Source organism: Misgurnus anguillicaudatus, chromosome 17, assembly GCF_027580225.2.
Source record: "Misgurnus anguillicaudatus chromosome 17, ASM2758022v2, whole genome shotgun sequence".
Classification (NCBI taxonomy): Eukaryota; Metazoa; Chordata; class Actinopteri; order Cypriniformes; family Cobitidae; genus Misgurnus; species Misgurnus anguillicaudatus.
In genome coordinates, this window is record NC_073353.2 from 30,549,323 (window position 1) to 30,569,381 (window position 20,059).

The window sequence follows — 20,059 nt, forward strand, 5'->3', positions numbered from 1 at the left end:
AAAAATCATATAAAGTATAATTTATAGTTGTGCATAGCTTCTATTTCTGTTTGCAACGATAGGAACAAAGATGGGCCAAGTTGAAGAGTGATTTAACTCAAACTGCAACAAAAGTCGCTGTTTATTTCCCTCCATCACTGCCGGTCAAATCATACACAACAAGCTGCTGCTTCTTCGTTTGTGGGTTTACTGGCCAAGCTGTCTGCATGTTTAATTGCAGACGATGATGCTACCTATGAGCCCTTGTAAATATATTTTGTAAATTTGCTACAATAAATATATAAAAAAATATTTATCATTAGTATTATGTGTTGCTTAGGACTTCATTTGGACAGCATTGAATGAGATTTTCTTAAAGCTACACTGTGTAGGCTCTACTTCCATCTAGCGGTGAAATTCTATATGCCAACCAATTGAATATTACTTTCTACCCCCCCCCCCCGTCGGAGTGCGTTTTAACTCCTACGGTGGCCGTTTCGTGCCATGGGTAACATGGCTTCCAATACAAAGCAAAAGCAATGAAAAATAACTACAATTTACAGTGTCCTTTGCCTGTGATCCGTCATAGCACACAAATTTATGTTAAACATGGAAAAAGTCCGATTTTCATGATATATCCGCTTTAATCACATACAAAAAGCAACCATAAACTTATCTTAGACACTACTTTTTCATTGACGCGAGGAAAAGTATCCAGTAGTGTAATGCACAACCATGTTTTAGTTAGCCAAGCTACTATACTATAAAACTTTGAGTTTACATAGACTGTATAGATTTAAAAGAATATGCTGAATTTCCTTTGGAGAAGATAGAAAGCAGGCAACTTTGGCATCCCTTGAGCCTCATGAGCTGCTTCCATCTTGGAAAACTACTCTAATGTTGACTTTGGTCTTGGTGTTTTTCCTGTCGCTTGTTTTTTTAAATCTCTTTTTCGCTTCCTTGTCGATTTGTTTTAATGTCCTTGAATGTCCTTGTTCTCCAACAGGCTTTTAAATCTGCCTCAAATCAAAACATTAGATCGCTGTCAGGACTCTGCCTTGAAGTCTTGTGTTATATTTGTATTTTGTCATGGTGGCAGAGTTCTGGCAGTCCCAGGCCTTGTGTGGAGGTTCATGCCTTGTTTTTGTGTGGCATGTGCCTCCGGTGTCTTGTCACTTGTCCCCGCCCCCTCGTTCTCCTGCTTATTGTTAATTATTACTTATTCCCATCACCTGTTTCCTCCTCGTTATCTTGTTTAGTTTCTCTTATATAATGTTCTCTTGTCCTTAGTTCTGTGCAGGTTCATTTTGTGTTGTCGGTGTGTGTGATCCAGTATTGTCAAGTCAAGTCAAGAGTTTTATTGTCAAGTCTAGTCTAGTGTTTTGTGTCAGCAGTCTATGCTGTATGCCCCCACGTAGGCTTTTGTTTGTCTTGTTTATTATTAAAATCCTTTGTTAACCCCTTCATCATCCGCTATTGGGTTCATCTCTGCTATCCCTAACAATCGCGGGATCATCACGGTGTGCGGCTGTTGTAAAATCTGAAGGATTTCAGCCTACGCAGGTCGCATATGCAGGCTGCATACGTCATTAAGCCTGGTTTATTTAAGTTAACTGAGCATTACATTCTCAAGTCATAAAAATATTACATCAATTTGCAATGAACTAAGAGTAACTGTCAGTTTCATATTCTGAGATAAGACATCTTGATGACGTATGCCGTCTACACATGCAACCTCGGGAGGCTTCAGCTAGCAGCCAGCGTGAGTGTAGTCTGAAAGGGCGAAAGGCGGAGCTTGAATGTCCCTCGTCGGCGAATGTATTTCAAGGATGGAGGTACAACATGGATTCAGGCATTCAAGCGACTCACCTGTATGTATTCTAAATAGCAGATTATACAATTACAAGAATACTTTGATTAGTAGGTGGAAGTAATTACACCTGAATAAGCACATTTTTAAAAAAAATAACACATGGGTTTTTGGTAAGTATTAACTCAAAAAACTACACAGTGTAGCTTTAATATTAAAATTTGTTGGCACCCTTAGATTCCCCTGCAAATTCCCTTAGATATTTAAATAGTTTCTGCTAAATATTGTCATATCCTAACAAACCATACATCAATGGAAAGTTTATTTATACAGCATTCAGATGATCTATAAATCCTAATTAAGAAAAATGACCCTTGTGACATATTTTGTGGCACATGGTGACACATACTGTATAAATTTCCCCTTACTGTATGTCTAGGATTTCATTACTGCGGTGCAATACATGTGAAATAAAACAGCTCACATATATGACTAAAGTCTTCATTTCCAAACATTATTAAAAATGCTATTCATTTCACAGGTATCTTGTCTGGTGGTGTATGAATTAGGCATTATTACTGTATGCATTGCAGTGTACTTACTGCGGTACAATGACGATCTGAATGAAGCAGATGAATAAAAAGACAAGGGAGGCACAGGCTACGTATGCGCCAAACCTGGTATCCACCTGTTTAGAGTACTGATAAAGATGACATGAGAAAGCATGAGGTTAACATAGATGTAACTGGCGTCTGAAAGCAAGTATTGGTGAACTGAAAGGTGTATGTACACAAAATTTAGAGATACCTTACTTAAAGGAATATTCAATTTTCTTAAAAGAAAAATCCAGATCATTTACTCACCACCATGTCATCCAAAATGTTGATGTCTTTCTTTGTTCAGTCGAGAAGAAATAATGTTTTTTGAGGAAAAAATTGCAGGATTTTTCTCATTTTGATGGACTTTAATAGAGCCCAACATTTGGTACTTGACAATTAACAGTTTTTTTCGGCGGAGTTTCAAAGGACTATAAACGATCCCAAACTAGGCATAAGGGTCTTATCTAGCGAAACGATTGTCGTTTTTGACAAGAAAAAAAAAAAATCCACTTTCAAACCACAACTTCTCGTCTAGATCCGGTCGTGATGCGCCAGCGTGACCCCAAGCAATACGTCATGACGTCAAGAGGTCACAGAGGACGAACGCGAAACTCCGCCCCAGTGTTTACAAGTGCGTTGAAAGAGGACCGTTCCTACGTTGTTGTGTGTCAACTGATACTAATTAATGTCTTTGTGTCAGTTTATTGTTTACAATGGTCCGCAAATTTGCGTTTTATATATGTAACACACTCTAAAAACAAACGGTGCTATATAGCACCAAAAGTGGTTCTTTGCTCGCAATCATAGAAGAACCGTTTTTGGTGCCATGTGGCACCGGTGAAGCACCTGTGTAGAACCATATAGTGCTATGTAGAACCAAATGTGGTGCTATAGTGGTGCTATATGGCCCCTATATGGTTCTACACAGGTGCTTCGCCGGTGCTATATTGCACTGAGAACGGTTCTTCTATGGTTGCGATTCAAATCAACAGTTTTGGTGCTATATAGCACCGTTTGTTTTTTTAGAGTGCACGTGACCTCCCTACGTCACTTAGCATTTACGTTAGGTCGCGCTGGACCGGACATAGACGAAAAGTTTTTGTCTAAAAGAGCATATTTTCCATTTTTCTTGTCAAAAATGACAATCGTTTCGCTAGACAAGACCCCAATGCCTCGCTCCGGATCGTTCACAGACCTTTGAAACTCCGTTGAAAAAAACTGTTAAGTGTTGAGTTAAGTATTAAATGTTGGGCTCTATCAAACTCCATTAAAATGAGAAAAATCCTTGAATGTTTTCCTCAAAAAACATAATTTCTTCTCGACTGAACAAAGAAACACATCAACATTTTGGATGACATGGTGGTGAGCAAACCATCTGGATTCTTCTTTTAAGAAATGGAATATTCCTTTAAGTAAGATGAAGACTTTCAAGTGTTTAGTTTCTAGTCCGTAAGCATGTGTGTGGATTTTGTTGTGTATTTGCATCTTAAAATTAACATATAGCTATATAGTACATCTGTGTGTGAAAACTGAAAGAATTTAGAAAATATGCTTGATACATGAACTAAAATAAGTTGAATATAGACAATAATAGACAACAAAAGTTTTATGACGTTTATCTGTCTCTGAAAGAATTGTATGTAGTACAAGGACCAGTTTATAATCATCTGTAATAACCAGTAAAATAAAAAGTACTGCTTAGTAACATCTGTACAACACCCAATTTCATAACATGCACGTATCTACAAAAGAACGAAAACAACTTCCCTTTCATTGCCTTCTTTAAAAAGAAATTCTGTCATTCTGCATGTCTCCTACACAAGCACTTTGAATCCAACACCATAAAATGACTTAAATCACAGTGAGACTTCAGTAAAGACGTCAGTCTCTGACTAATTCTGGACTTGGACCTTGAGTTTCATTGCCGCTATTCATCTTAGCAGCAGTCAGTCAGAACATCTTTCAGTCAGGCTCCTGGATACTTTTAGACCTGCACAATGGTACTAACATAAAAGAGCATTGATTGGCTCTCTCCTGTTTCTGCTGCTCAACCCAAAAAAACACTTCTAGTACTCTTTAATAGATTGTTATACAATATTTAAGGTTTACCCAAAAAATAAAAAATATCCATGTCACAGATATTAACGAATACTCTGTCTCAATTAAGTCACAAGATTTGCAAAATAGTAGCTCTTGCCTTCTATAGGCTTGTAAGGTAAAGTACTGAAGCTTGACAGGGATCAGACAGCTGTACCTTCTTCTCCAGGTCAGGTTCACGAAACGTCAGCAGAAATTTCTTGACGTGTTCGGACCGCAACCGGTCGATGCTCCGAGCGTCAATGGCACGGCCCAGAAACTCGTCCACTTCATCTTCGGGGTTCAGGTTTTCTTGTGTGTTTCTGAAAATAAAATGTCTAGATAACACAAGACGAAACGGTTGTTCTTCCCGACACCACACCTTAAAGTTACGTTTCACCTGCCCTAAAATGTATTAAAGTAATAGGGTTAAACCAAACAGTTCAGTATTCAAAAATTTTAACTCTTTCCCCGCCATTGACGAGTTATCTCGTCTTCTATAGGCTTATCTCGTCAATTAAAAGAAAACATTTGCATAAAAAATGTGTTCCTGATGAGGTTTAATGTTAATCTGTAATACCGCGATTTATAAAAAAACTGAAGCAAAAAATGATTTACTAATTTGAAACTATATGTATGTTTTAATAATCGTTCTGAATCTCATCTCTAACAAAAATTCCTTCACAAAAATGTAATTATTTCAGCTTTTTGCTAAACCAAAAATTTTTCTTAAAGAAAAACACCCATATTTAAGAGTTTAAGCAGAGAAAATTTTTTTAGATAGGATGAATTTTTTTCCCGGTTTGTTTGAAAGCATAGGGTCTGTTCTTTCATTTGATATATTTGTATGTTTATATAATTTTCCTGGAAGGCATTTGCGAAAATCACAAAAAATGCTGGCGGGAAACTTAAAAAAAAGGCTGGCAGGGAATGAGTTAAGTACGAAACTATTATAAAAATAGTGTATATTGTATGTGTGTATATTTATACTGTATACCAGGAGTCTCCAACCTTTTTGTGAGCAAGGGCTACCACAACGGATAAAACAATCTGGATGGCTACTTTTTGGTATAGTCTACTCAAAAAAAATTTGTTTTACTTGTTGATATGTTTTTTCATTGTTTAAAATGTTAACATACATAATAAAGCCATGGTAATATAAAAAATGTAATAAATAAATCTTAATGTTGGAGACTACTACAGTACAGTGTTCCCAGACACCACCAAATGTAAATTGTAATGATCTCACTCCCTTTTAACAGAAATTAGATGTATTCTGCAGAAATCCATCCATATTAAACACAGATTATTTGTAAGGCTACACAAAATTACACTTAACCTAATCAAATACCTTTTCAAAGCAGTGTGTTTTACCCTATTCATCTATTATTGATAAAACATTTGACACACATGGCTGAAAGCAAGATTGTGCTTCTTATACTTACTTGTCTTTGGGATCTTCAAATCCCTGCAATAAATCAATACAGAAAATACATTACACATCAATGCAGTGTGAATCAAGCACAACAGTGACCCCTTACGGAGAGACAGGGAATAGCAACTCAACATCATTAAGAAGTTCAAATGCTATGAAATAAACTGGGTCTGACAGAGCAAATTTTACTTGAGTAAAATAAAATGATACCTATTAAGTGAATGAACAATTCTGTTTTTTATTATCGCAAACATTAAATATACTTGACTTCATTAATTAAAAAAATCCTCTCTTTATATGATCGTAAAGCTGTTGTGCATGAAGAGCTCATCTCTAGTGCTATTTCTTTTTCATCCACTCTATAGTAAGCAGAATGCAATTCAAGAAAACAGCTTTGATTTGTCACCGTTTTCCGTTTTGGGGATTTTCAAATGTCAGCCCACTTTAAAAAGTACACAGAGGTGGCTGAGTCATAGATTTATCATGGTAAAATTGCTAGGAGTTCAAACAGAAGGTAAAAGGGTGATTTTTTTCTTATGTAACGCCAAACATCTTTTATGGCTATTCATTGCGGAATCAGTACTTAGTATTGTTCATAGCAGTGGCGGCCTGTGACTTCTTTTTTCGCGGGCACACAATGCGAAGTTCATCACAACATGTATCACACATGTATCTAGCCCGTCATGTGTGTGGTTCGTCGTTTCAAAATATGTGTTAGATATACCCCCCCAACTGGAACAGTAATGGGGTGGGGCAAAAACTGCCGTCATGGGACAAAGGTGGGGGACGAATATTTATCGACACCTCTTCGGGCCGATTGGTTGTATTACATGACTATGCTCCTCCCAAACTTAGTTAAATAAACTTTATTAAATCTATTGTGTGTCCATGGATAAATTGCTAGGGGATTAATACCAGTCACTTAATATACTGTATCATCTCCAAAGACTCCTACACACACATTGTGGTCCAGTCTACACAATTTGTTTCTGAGCAACACCTTCTGGGCCAACACATGCCCCTAGACAATACAACAGAGAAAAACAGGTGCTGTTGTGCTATTATGACACACATTTTCCACTAGTCAGAATACATCCCAGCCTTTATCTCTGCAGTGTTTGTGTAGGAGTGAACAGATATCAAGCAATCAAATGCTTGAGCATAAGCTCCACCATCATTATAGAGCTTTAAAGATGCAGTGTGTCATTTCTGCACAACAAGTGTCTATAAACGAAATAGCACCAAATGCGAGTCTATGAAATTTTGTCAATCGCCTGTTGGCTAATGACATTTTCAATTCTAGGCATGGCTCTAACGGGTCTTCAAGCAACGCTGCACAGACCAATACGGACTATCGGCACATCCGGGAACTTCACTGTAAATTTCGTCACCACCCCATTTTGGGGGAACACAAACTATACTTCTCATAGACTTCCATACAAAATAGTGGAACAAAGCAAACTTCGTACGAACTCAGATTAAACATGTCAAGTAATTATCTGTCCACCCTGCCTGCCATAGAGCACAAAAGATACATTAACACATTTAATTTGGTCAATATAAAAACATGTCCCATTAATTCTTCCAGCATCAAATTTGTATAACAAGGCTATCCAGTGATTGCTGGAAATATCACTAAGGCTAGTTGTATGGCTGGACGGAAAAGTGCACTCAGTACTCTAAATATAAAGACATAATATATAAATACAAAGTAACTTTCAAATACGAAGTAAAATCATTCACTTGCTTCCCTGTTGACTCGATGAGGTACGAGTAATGTCCGGGTTAGACACCTCTGGCCAATAAGGAGCGTTGTTACACAAATTTGACGCTGGGAGAATGAAAGGGACATGTTTTTATATTGATCAAGTTGAGTGTGTTGGTGTTTCTTTCGCGCTCTGTGGCAGCCATGGTGGACAGAACGTGTTTAATCTGAGTGATTTCTTGGGTTGTTTACGCCTGTCGGCTGTGTGCGAACGTTGCTTTGTTCCGCTATTTTGTATGGAAGTCAATGGAAGGTCTAGCTTGTTTTCCCCCAAAAGTGGGCGTGAACCTGTTCAGAGACATTCTATGACGTTGCGCCGGTTGTGCGTATAGGTACTGTATGTTATTGTGAGATTAAGTCGAGAACAGTGCTTATTAATTGCTTTTTTTGTACTTTGACGCCATAATTTGACGACGATGGGTCTGCGCAGTCCCACAGGAAATCGAACTCCACTAAAACAGAAACGTGACACGCAAACATTACAAAGTAAACTCATGGCAAAGGTTTTTACTCACTAGAGTGACTGGCTTGTATGTGATGCTTTAAAAAAAGACACTTAAGAAGGATGAGGTGAAACAGGAATGGGTTTGACTGAAAGGCATTTATCAACATAGCTAGCATGAATTTACAACGAACAATATCGTTTTCAGCATTTATTCATCTTTGTATTAATAATACAAACACAATTACTCATTGTCTGTTCAAGTTAATTTACGGGCATCCAATGGGAACCGGTGCTTCTATAAAAAACAAAATATGGGGTGTCTGTATGTGTGTGGCTCATCATGTCAAAATACGTGTTCAGTGTTTATGGGAACCTATGTGCATCACGTGTCATGTCAAACTGCGTGCCTGCTGCATATGCGTCGAAAGGGTTCATGATAAAAAAGTTGCTAACTTAACACTAAAGATTAACTCTTTCCTTGCCATTAACGAGTTATCTCATCAATTAAGAGAAAACATTAGCATTAAAAAACGTCTTCCTGATGAACTTTTATGTTAATCTGCAATACCGATTATCCACTAGATGGCGCAATTACCCAATTTATGAAAAAACTGAAGCCAAAACGTTATTTACTAATTTTAAACTCTGTGTATGTTTTGATAATCATTCTGAATCTGATCTCTAATAAAATTCCTTCACAAAAATGCATTTATTTTAGCTTTTTGCTCAAAAATTGTATTTTTAAAGAAAATTTAAGAGTTTATAAGCAGAGAAAAAATATAGATAGGATAAAACATTTTTTTTCCGTGTTTGTTTATTGTTCGTTTAAAAGCAGAGGGTCTGTTTTTTCATTTGATATATTTGTATGTTTGTATATAAAAAAAAATTTGGCCAGTTTTTGCCTTTATTTAACAGTGAGTTTATGAGAGGACAGGAAAATACAGGGAGAAGAGAGAAGGGTATGGGATCGGCAAATGACTACAAGCCATGAATCGAACTCTGATCGGCGAAAGTGCGAAAGCACCACATGTGTGAGCGCTGCACACTATACAATCGGCTCCGACATGTTGGTATATTTTTAGAAGAAATTTTCCTAAAAATCACAAAAAATGCTGCCGGACAACTTTTCAAAAAATGGCTGGCGGGGAATAAGTTAAGTGTGTATCTAGCAAACGCGAGCGTCTCTCTTTTATCATAAACCCTCACGAAGCGTCGGTAGCAGGCATGTATTATTTTGACATGACGCGCAATGCACATAGGTTCATATGACGTACGGACAGGACACACATCACAGTGTTTTGACGAGTTTCGCCTCTGGTCCTCCTCGGAAAAAAAGTCACGAACTGACACTGTGGGCATCAACTTTAAGTTTAAGTTAGTTAAAGTTGAAACATGGCGGCACCTCATTAATGTCGAATCTCATTGGTTCTTGCACTTCTCGTAGCTTGCCATCAAATGCTTATTTCGTCTTAAGTGTCATAACTGTTTTATTCCCTTTATTCCACTAGAGGGTGCACAATCAAAACAATAACAATAATTTGCGACGACAGTTGCATTTTATTTAATTATGTAAAGTTTCATGTAATGTTCCAAACGCAATTGTTAGTCATAGATGTTACACTATTAGTCCAATACAATGGTGTGTTAACACAGCACAGAATTAAGCTATTACTCCGCATTTGTTCACGACACTGCTGTCATGTGGTTTCTACGTCATTAAAGGCCGTAACAAAGGGTAACGTGGATATTAATGTCATTGACAGGCGACTGCACTGCCCCGTCTCACTGTTTAGAATGGCAATTATCGGTAACACTTTATTTTAAGGTTTATGTATGCTACATGTAATTATTATAGTAATAACATTTAATAATGCATAGTTACATGCAGCTAACCCTAAACCAAACCCCAACCCTATAGTAAGTACATGTTGTTAATGATTATTACTTAGTAGTTAAATGTATAATTACACTGCATAGACTGTAAAAAAGATGGACGACGCCTGTTCGCTCTCTTCCATTGGTGAAAAGTGAAGCCGCCAGTTGCCCGATATGGCGCTGACATCTTGGGTCTTGAGTCTGCGCAATAGCTATTTCGGGACCAGTCATACGCAGTAGTGAGCAGGAAGGGAAGGCGTGAAGTCAAAACCCCGCCCTCGCTCTTGTAGAATGCGCATATCACACGATATCACAGCTGTCAATCATGACGTGACACCACCGTTTTTATATCATTAAATAACTAACTAAACATAAACTTATTTTATAAACAAACATTTAAATTTACATCAGCGTGATAAAAACGACAGTAAATGACAGAAACCAGCTTCGGAAAAAAGATAATTGAAGTGTAATTCATTTTTTTAGTTGGTCTCAAGTCCCATTGAATAACATGGGGAGGCGGGGTTTATGACCTATACTGGGACCAGTCACTGGGGGCAATTGAGACGTTTTGGCTCCACTTTTCAGGGCTTGTGCGGCACGCTTGTTACACTGTAACAGTGATGCCGTAAAATAAAGTGTGTGACACAATTTTCTTATAATTTACAAGTAGTTGAAAACATTAGAGATTTTGTCAGTAAGCGGATGGAAAAATAACACTGGACTAGTAGTTTTTGGATATTTTACTACGAATATCTTAAAAATTGTACCTTTAAAGGACTAGTTCACCCCCAAAATTATGTTAAAAACCTCTATAAATGTCTTTGTTCTGCTAAACACAAAGGAAGATATCTGTAATCCAGCAGGAAACAGAAGCACCATTGATTTCTATAGTAGAAAAGAAAATATTATGGAAGTCAATGGTGCTCCAAAACACCTTGGTTAAAAATATTGCTCAAAATATCTTCATTTGTGTTCAGCAGAACAAAGAACTTTATACAGATCTGTGTCATTTTGGGTAAACTATTTCTTTATACAAGTATTTTTTGATTTTAACATTAATAAGCTACAAACTATGGGCGCCTAAAACGTGTGAGTTTTATTGAGAATAAGTTCACCTGAATGTCCCTTTTGACCGTGTTAGTCAAGCTGATATGGAAAAGGTGATTTAAACAGGAAGAGATAAAAGATATTCCCATGGAGCGGACACAGGAACTAATTGCTGGTTCCACTTTGCCTGATTAAATCCCTCGGGCGGTATGTGAGGCAATCCAGCTTTATTTAATTAGAGTGAAGTTCCCTTTGGGTTCCAGAGCCGGGGGGCTGAATGAAAGTGCAGGGACTACACAAAGAACAGGAGGCTCTTTTACATGTGGAAAAGTCCTTGGGATCGTTTTGGCTTAGTTAACACCTGTCAAAGGCCCCGTCCTTCAACAAAGGCAATTATACTTAACACTCAGATAATGTTCTCATATAACATGCATCTTCCTCACCATCCTTTTCATCTCCTTGGAAACCTGATTGCCTCCCAGGTGATTGTAGAAGGGTCGGTCCGTCCAGTGAGTGCTATTGTGAGTAACCGAGTTGGTGCGTTGCCGATTCATTTTAGCAATCATGGCCTTTTCTTCTTTCTGTAAAGGGAAATACAAAACCAAGAAGTCTTACAGTCATTAAATTGCTTGTCTTTTGAGGTCACCTTTCCCTAAATAGATCTGCATCGTAATAAATGTGAATGGGCTCTCTATCACCTAGTGCGTGAGTCATGCTAAGTCTTTCTTCTTCAAAGGGACGTGCACATTAACAAAAAATAATAGCATCACGACTTCTGTCATGTAACAAGGATGAAATACACATGAAAATCAGTGTAAAGTAGAAGGTGAGAATCAGTTTTAAAGAAATGAGGGTCGTACCCGTTTTTGACTGCAGCCCACAATGAGGTAGGTTTCAATGTTGTGCTTCTTGAGATAGATATTTCTCTCTCCACCAAGTCCTGGTTCAACATCGTAATCTCCGTTCAGGTAGTTGAGAGTGGCCTTAGTTATATGAATACGCCTAAGAGGACCAAAACAAAACAAGAAGTTGCTCTGGATTCAATCGTAGACAATGCATTGTAATGAAACATTACCATTTGCAGAATACCGTACATATACTGCATACCACTTAATAAATACTTTAAAGGACACCTATTATGCAAAATCCACTTTGGACATTGGCAGTCTGTAAACACAACCACGCTACAGGGAAACCCCATTTTTAAACCCCATTAGATTTTTAATCTCATCAGACATGCCGTTTTGATTCTCTTATCAATGTGATGTCACAATGATAAAGCCCCACCCATGGCCACTAACTGACAGTCCTGTATTATATCTCAATAGTAAGATGTAAGATGTCTCAGAATGTATTAACAAAAATCAGATCTATTTTAACTGAACACACTTAAGGGAGTGAGGAGCAGTAGCTCATTTGCATTTAAAGGTACAGACCAAAAAATAGCATGTTTTTGCTCCCACCCAAATAGGGGCATTTTGGACATGCGATAATAAATTATCTGTTGGGTATTTTGAGCTGATTCTTCACAGACATATTCTGAGCACACCAGAGATATAGATTACTTCAAATTATCTTGTAAAAATGGATAACAGGTGCCCTTTAAAAAGTATGCTTAAAAGCACATTATGCAACATGAACAATTTGTTAACAGTAATTTGTTACATTCTTGTCATTTGTTTACCCCTTATAAGTCCCTTGGGGTCAATCTTACCTCCAAGCCACTTTTCTTTAGATAAAAAACATGGTTCCCTTCATCTCAGTTGAATAAGATTTTGTGACTTTTCTAGACTATCTGTCAGGATTCATATAAGAAAACCTTGGCTTGATTCGCTCGTTCTAAAGATGTGTAAAAATTACCAAAGAGGCCATTTGGGGGTAAAAATGACCCCAATTGAAAATTAATGGATATGCAAAAACTTTTTTTTACTTGTCAAAATACAATCAATGCAACTAGAATAAATCTAAACATTTCAACACAGAAAAGTAGGCCTGGTACTAGAGCACAAATGCAATATAGAAAAGACATGCTCAATCAAAAACACGCACACAAACACATTAAAGGTATGAATGCCACAGAGAGCATTTTTTTACAGCATTTGGCAAAAAAAAACAGCCACAGATTCAAACAAAGATGTAAATTGGTGGGCTCTAATGCTCACACAGGTGCGTGCACACACACACACACACACACACACACACACACACACACACACACACGCACGCACACACGTGCACGCACACCCGTGCGCACGCACGCACACACACACTTACATTCAGTCAAATTTCTGTGGCATTTTGTAAAAACAGACATTTCAAAATGCATCAAAAACTAAAAAAAATTGACTATTTGAAATAATATTTATTTTGTCCTTTCTAATGTCCTTTATAATGTTTATATAAACATAAATTCACAACATGTATCAATAAAGTACTGATCTTGAGCAGTTGGCCAAATACACTAAAATGAATGGGTCTCTATGGGCCTCTGCTGGTCGAAATGATTTGTTTCCTAAACTGTAATTCTTTTGTTTTTTTCTAAACACCTGATGGCCGAATTCAAACACATAACATCTAGATCAATATCTAAAAACAATTTAAATCAAATTTAGACAAAAATTTGATATTTTACAGGCAAGCTAATGGTGTAGTTGAGGAATTTAGTAGTAAATAGGTACAAAAGTACTCAGTGGCGTGTTTACCCACCACGCAATTGCGTGGGGCCCCGCGGGCTTGGGGGCCCCCTACTGGCCACAAGGTGTGTGAAAGTATGTTACGTTTATTCAGACCCAAATCTAAGGTACGGATAAAGCACACATGAGCGAGAGATGTGCGGGTATGCACGCACAATAATATTTGCGCGCATCCTCGTGAGGGCACATTATAGGCTACTTCATGAGCGAAACTACGGGAAAGCACACCTCTGCTCAGCGCGCACAAAGCAGCTACACAAGTGCTGGAATGAGCGCTCGCTCGACTCTTTTGTGCTCTCGTAACTGCACAACATTCACTCAATGGTCAAGTTTACTTTAAAGACTTCGGGCTTCACAACTATTATTGGTGGTTTGGTTTGATCAGTGACACGCATCTTTTGTTCCACACTTGTACAGGTATAAACATGATAAAGACACCACGCACGTCGAAAATACATAAATCATATTCTATATCTCATCATTGTCATTAAAATCTTATCTTTAGTGTATGTCTAGTCTATATGCTTGTTGTATCTCACAGTAAGTTTGCCTCGGTTCTTGGACTTTGCTTAGGGACCCCAAAATGGTAAACACGCCACTGAAAGTACTTAATATCTCCCAAAACACAGCATCAATGTATAGATGGGAAGTAAGAAAAATTATGTATATTGTAATTACTCTTTTAATTTCTGGGGTCATTTGTAGCTCTAACGCAGTGTTTCCCGGTCCTGGTCCTCGAGGCCCCCCTGCCGGAGGGTTTTGGATGTCTCCTTGTTTGAGACACCTGATTCGACTCATCAGTATACCTTCAAAAATGGTAAACATGTCTCTCTAATGAGCTGGTGAGTTAAATCAGGTGTGTTCAATAAGGAGACATCCAAAACTTTCTGGCAGGGGGGCCTCGGGGACCAGGATTGGGAACCACTGCTCTAACATATACAGGAAAATAGGGGCTTATGAGGGTTAAAGTCCATTTTTCATTTGACACATGTTTTTTATTTTACATTTCATATCTAATCTCAGATAAAGTTGCTCAGACCTTTTCTTAGCTTGATCAAAAGCACAAGCTATGAATTGTATTGGGAATTGTTGAATACACTTGTCCAAACTTGCCTTGTGTTAATTTAAAAAGAAACACATTTTCACATTATCTTACATAAAAAGCTACAGGGAGGCGTGGGGGGTTTGTGTAATGGGAAAACCCATCGGAACAAAAATCTAAAGGTTTTGAAACTAATTTGAAGTTCATGAACCCACCCTGCTTTGCCCCCGGCTTCCATGTGATTAGCCAAGGTTACATCATTGGACCAGACATCAAACTGCCACTTCCTTAATCCCAGCACCCCACAGTGGACTCGCCCGCTGTGGATACCCACACGCATGTTGACGTTAACACCAGTGACTTCCCTCACCAACCTAAATCACAGACAGAAAAAGACAAACAATCTGTTACAGTATTTATTATTATTTACATAAGGGATAGTTCAAAAAGGACTCCTCAATTATTTCTCTTGTCATCTGAAATGCAAAAATTTCTATAGAAAAGATCTAAATTATATCGACTGAAAAAAAAGACTCCATTCTCACATACTTAAAAAAACTGCTAAGGTGGCATAGTAATCGGTGTAATACAACACTCAGCTCACCAACATGTTAACACTGCACAATCTGAACGTGGCAAACAAACCATCAAACTCCTTTGAACACTAAGGGTGACAGGCAAGTCTGTGGAAAAATGATTTCTTCCTGTGTTATGGGGCGCTGGGGCCGCTGGCTGCAGCTCAGAGGAAAACAGACATGTGCTCGCTGGAGCAGAACAAGAGTCCCTACCAAACCTGCTTTTATAAACAACCACTCAGAGTTCTCTGATGTTAAATAACTCACTTAAGGGACCCTTTGAACCTTTGTCCTGTCTAGCCTGATACTCATTCCTTCTTAGCAAATGGCAGCAAGAGAAGGTGCCTAACCTTCAGAATATGTCAGTCATGAGCATCAGGAGATATAACTTTGTATAACATGAGCAGTTTTATATTCTTATTTTAAATGTCACCAAAATTTGCCTATATACAGTTTAAAGGTGCAATGTGGCATATGGCGGTAAGACAATGAATTGCAACCAACGACTCACCCCTCCTTTTCGAAACGCATAGTAATGCTGCGTTCAGACGAGCTGCAGTAGAGGCGTCAAGCGTGAGTGATTTCAATGTTAAAGGCAGGATAGGCAGGAATTATCTAAAAAACTTTTTTACAAATTTGTTTAAACTGTCTTTATATACCAATACATAATTAAAATGTAAGTACTCTGAAAAAGAGGGTATAAAACTCGAGTGTCTGTAGACCTCTCACCACTGTTTTAAACACAGCTAATTATTTCCATTCAGTACGAAAGAAATGATTGGCTTGCGCGACTATCACTCTCTCTCGCGACCATGGCACCACCCCTGTTGCTACGGGATCTGCCCACATATGCGGACACCCGATTGATTTAACATGCACGAGGCACTCTAGGAAGAGCAAAAGTACGGCAGAGAAAGAGCATTCAGAACTCACAGTACCTGCATATGCAGTCAGCGAAGGCAAACAAGGCAAAAAAATAATAAATGAAGAAATCAAACGAGAGTAAATTTCGCGTGCCTTTTCCCCGAGTCGACGATGCGGTAGCGGGATTGTCTCAGGTCATCAGAGTCAACAATGCTTTCATCACGGAAACTCTTACATGCAAAACACCTTATGTTATGAATCTTCCACGAAATTCATCTTCATCACAGTGTAACTGATGGTAATAAAAAAACTTGTATCAATGCAACCTGTTTTTAGCTTTGTCTTATAAATATAACTAGCTCGTTTGTTACCGAATCAAACAAAAATATATTTTAAACTTTACCAGTATAGATATGCTAGCTTAATAGTGAGTACTTTAAGCTATCGTATTTGTTTATATTCGTGGTGATAAAGTTAGGTGTATTATTACATGTGATTCTGACAAATGTTACTACATGCACCGCGCTCCTTCCTCTCCGCTCGTCTGAGGTAAATGCTTCTCCCAGCAGAGCCGGTCAGCGGTGTGCGTTCATGTGTTTTGGGGGCGTGGCTTTAGAAGAAACCCAGAAGGGAGGGGGTGGAGTGAATGGAAATAATTAGCTGTGTCTAAAACAGAGGTCGTGAGAGGTCTACAGACACTCGATTTTTATACTCTCTTTTTCAGAGTACTTACATTTTACTTGTAAAGACGAGTTGATGCGTATCTGGAGGTCTTGCGACACGAATGAGCTGTTTAGCGCGACGCGGTAGATGCGATTCCGCCTCATTCGCGCATCTTGTTTGTGCAAATGGTGCAAATTAAGCGTTGCCGCAGCAAACACGCGAGATGAAAAATTTGTACTTTGGCGGAAAAACACACCACGTTCACCAATCAGGAACTTGCTCTAGTAGTGACGTGATTACAGAAAGCGAGCGGAGTCGCAGAAGCCTATGGAAGGCCCTCCCATGACGCAAATTTCCTCGTGAATGTCATGATGACTAGAATTTCATGCACGGCTTTCACGCGAGAATGAAGCGAGTAAACTCAAAATGTTCAAGCGGCAAACTAGACGCGGTACACGCAATTTTGACGCCTCAAACGTGGCTGGTGTGAACCCACAGTAAAGCTATGGTAGCCACCACAGGACAAACACGTCATCTTCTAAGACAACGTATTAACAAAGCACGATCTATAGATCAGTTTGTCCGTTTAAGCCTACTGTAGAAACATGACGCTGGCTTCCATATAAGGAGACCCGCGGTGTATGTAGATAAAACCGTCTCATTCTAAGGTAATAAAAACAATAGAGTTCAATTTGTAGGTTCAATACACCACCGATAATATAGTTATGTATTGCATTTCTGTCAAAATATCCTTCTGAAAGTTACACAATGCACCTTTTGTGGTTTTACCCTATTTGTGAAATATGGCCACCGTTGATACAGATGCAGTATAAACAAGTGATAAGATCTTTCAAAAGTCTTGCTGTTCATTTTGATGAACAAAAGTCACTGTTATACTCACGAGATGGCTTCGATCATGTCTACACCCATCTCTACGCAGCAGTGGGCATGGTCGGCACGAGCCTCGGGCAACCCAGATACGCAGTAGTAGCAATCACCCAAGATCTTAATGCGCAGACAGTGATTCTCCTGCAGACACACAGCACAGACAGAATGACTGCAGACCAATATATAAAATTAGGATTGTGCAGGATTAAATGAAAAATATGATCAACCACAAATATTATAGATCCACTGATAAATTGGCCAATAATCGGTAGCGACCTGCAAAAAAATGTATTTTTGTCTTGTTTTCAGTACAAATATCCAAAAATTCATAAATCAAAATGTATTTTCTTGATGAGCAAAATGACCTAAGAAAATAAGTTTTTTTGTGCTTAAAGGATTAGTAAATTTTCTTGGTTGCATTTGTGCGCGCTGAGCAGAGGTGTGGTTTCCTGTAGATTTTCGCTCGTGAAGTAGCCTATATGTGCCCTCACGAGGATGCGCGCAAATATTATTTGGCGTGCATACTCGCACATCTCTCGCTCGTGCGTGCTTTATCCGTACCTTAGATTTGGGTCTGAATAAACGTAACATACTTTCGCACACCTTGTGGCCAGTAGGGGGCCCCCCAAAAAAATCCAGATAATTTACTTACCACCATGTCATCCAAAATGTTGATGTCTTTCTTTGTTCAGTCGAGAAGAAATTGTGTATTTTGAGGAAAACATTCCAGGATTTTTCTTATTTAAATGGACCCCAACACTTAACAGCTTCAATGCAGTTTAAAATGGCAGTTTCAAAGAAGCGTAAGGGTCTTATCTAGCCAAACGATTGTCATTTATGGCAAGAAAAAAAAAAATGCACTTTTAATAACTTCTCGTCTTCCTCCCGCTGTGTGACACGCCAGCGCAACCTCACGTGGTGCGTCATCACGTCAAGAGGTCACGGTTGACATATGCGAAACTACGCCCCAGTGTTTACAAGTGTGAGAAAGAGGACCGTTCCGACATTGTTGTATGTCGAATGATACATGTACTAATAAATGTCTTTGTGTCAGTTTATTGTTTTAAACGGTCCGCAAATGTGCGTTTCATATATGTAACGCGTAACCTTTCGACGTCATTACGCAATTACGTGAGGTTGCGCTGGCTTGTCACACAGCCAGAGGAAGAAGAGAAGTTGTGGTTTTAAAGTGCATGTTTTTATTTTTCTTGCCAAAAATGACAATCGTTTCGCTAAATAAGACCCTTATGCCTCGTTTGAGATCGTTTAGAGTCCTTTGAAACTGCAATTTTTAAACTGCATTAAAACTGTTAAGTGTTGGGGTCCATTAAAGTCCAATAAAATTAGAAAAATCCTGGAATGTTTTCCTCAAAAACATAATTTCTTCTCGACTGAACAAAGAAAGATATCAACATTTTGGATGACATGGTGGTGAGTAAATTATCTGGATTTTTCTTTTAAGAAAATTGACTAATCCTTTAAAACAAGCAAAAAAATGGGGTAAGAAAATTACCCCATTTGTTTTAAGCACATTTTTTTTATATATATATATATATATATAAAGATATTTGTACAGAAAACAAGACAGAAATACTAAGAAAGGCAAGTCATTTTTTGCTGTGTAGTTAAATTAAGATGTTTAAGCATCTTCAATAAACATGCCTTAAGAAAAAAGTTACTTGTGTGACGTTTCTGGAAACAAATAACAAAAAGTTTTTATTAGTTGAGACAGTTCAAACATGTGTCTTAGTCTAGGACTAGCCTTAAGCCTTGTCTGTACCAGGGATAAATGTAACTAATTCATAAAACTTAAGAAATGCCATTTCAATATTCAGAATTTAGTTCATACGAGTTAAGAATGTTAATTTGAGTAACAGGTTTGTTTATAACTAAGATCAGTGACTTCAAAACAAGTTATTGAAATAGAGAGGAAATGTTTATATTTGTATATTTCTTATGAAACTGTGCTATTAATTATCATTAATTTAAATGAAAGTATGAAAGGTAAAACCACCAAACTATCGGTATCGGCAAACATCACTCATAATAATAGTTTTCGTATCGGCAGAGAAATGTACTGTTGCATTGGTGCATCTCTTTATAAAGCACTAAATAAATATTGTATTTTTGCGTAGTTTTTATTAAAATTATATTTTGCCAATATTGTATTGGAATTATTTGGCTGTTTTATTTGAGCTTTACATTCTTTATGTCACATCATTGGCACGAGACGTTAGATAGCCTATATGAGGAATGCACCACATTTATACTCTTCTTGATCAAATTACATCAACACTACA

At 38.0% G+C, this 20,059-nt stretch overlaps 1 protein-coding gene across 1 annotated transcript in view; it reads right to left on the reverse strand.

Moving 5' to 3' along the window:
- The window catches only part of adcy5 (adenylate cyclase 5), a 121,798-nt gene that overhangs the window by 15,346 nt on the left and 86,393 nt on the right, over positions 1 to 20,059 (reverse strand). Inside the window, exons 6-12 of the mRNA XM_055214908.2 lie at positions 17,773 to 17,900; positions 14,985 to 15,143; positions 11,895 to 12,036; positions 11,478 to 11,615; positions 5,910 to 5,932; positions 4,643 to 4,787; positions 2,392 to 2,489 (exon numbers count right to left, since the gene is read on the reverse strand). Of these exons, the coding sequence (XP_055070883.1) occupies positions 2,392 to 2,489; positions 4,643 to 4,787; positions 5,910 to 5,932; positions 11,478 to 11,615; positions 11,895 to 12,036; positions 14,985 to 15,143; positions 17,773 to 17,900 (833 nt within the window). The remainder of the gene's footprint in view (positions 1 to 2,391; positions 2,490 to 4,642; positions 4,788 to 5,909; positions 5,933 to 11,477; positions 11,616 to 11,894; positions 12,037 to 14,984; positions 15,144 to 17,772; positions 17,901 to 20,059) is intronic.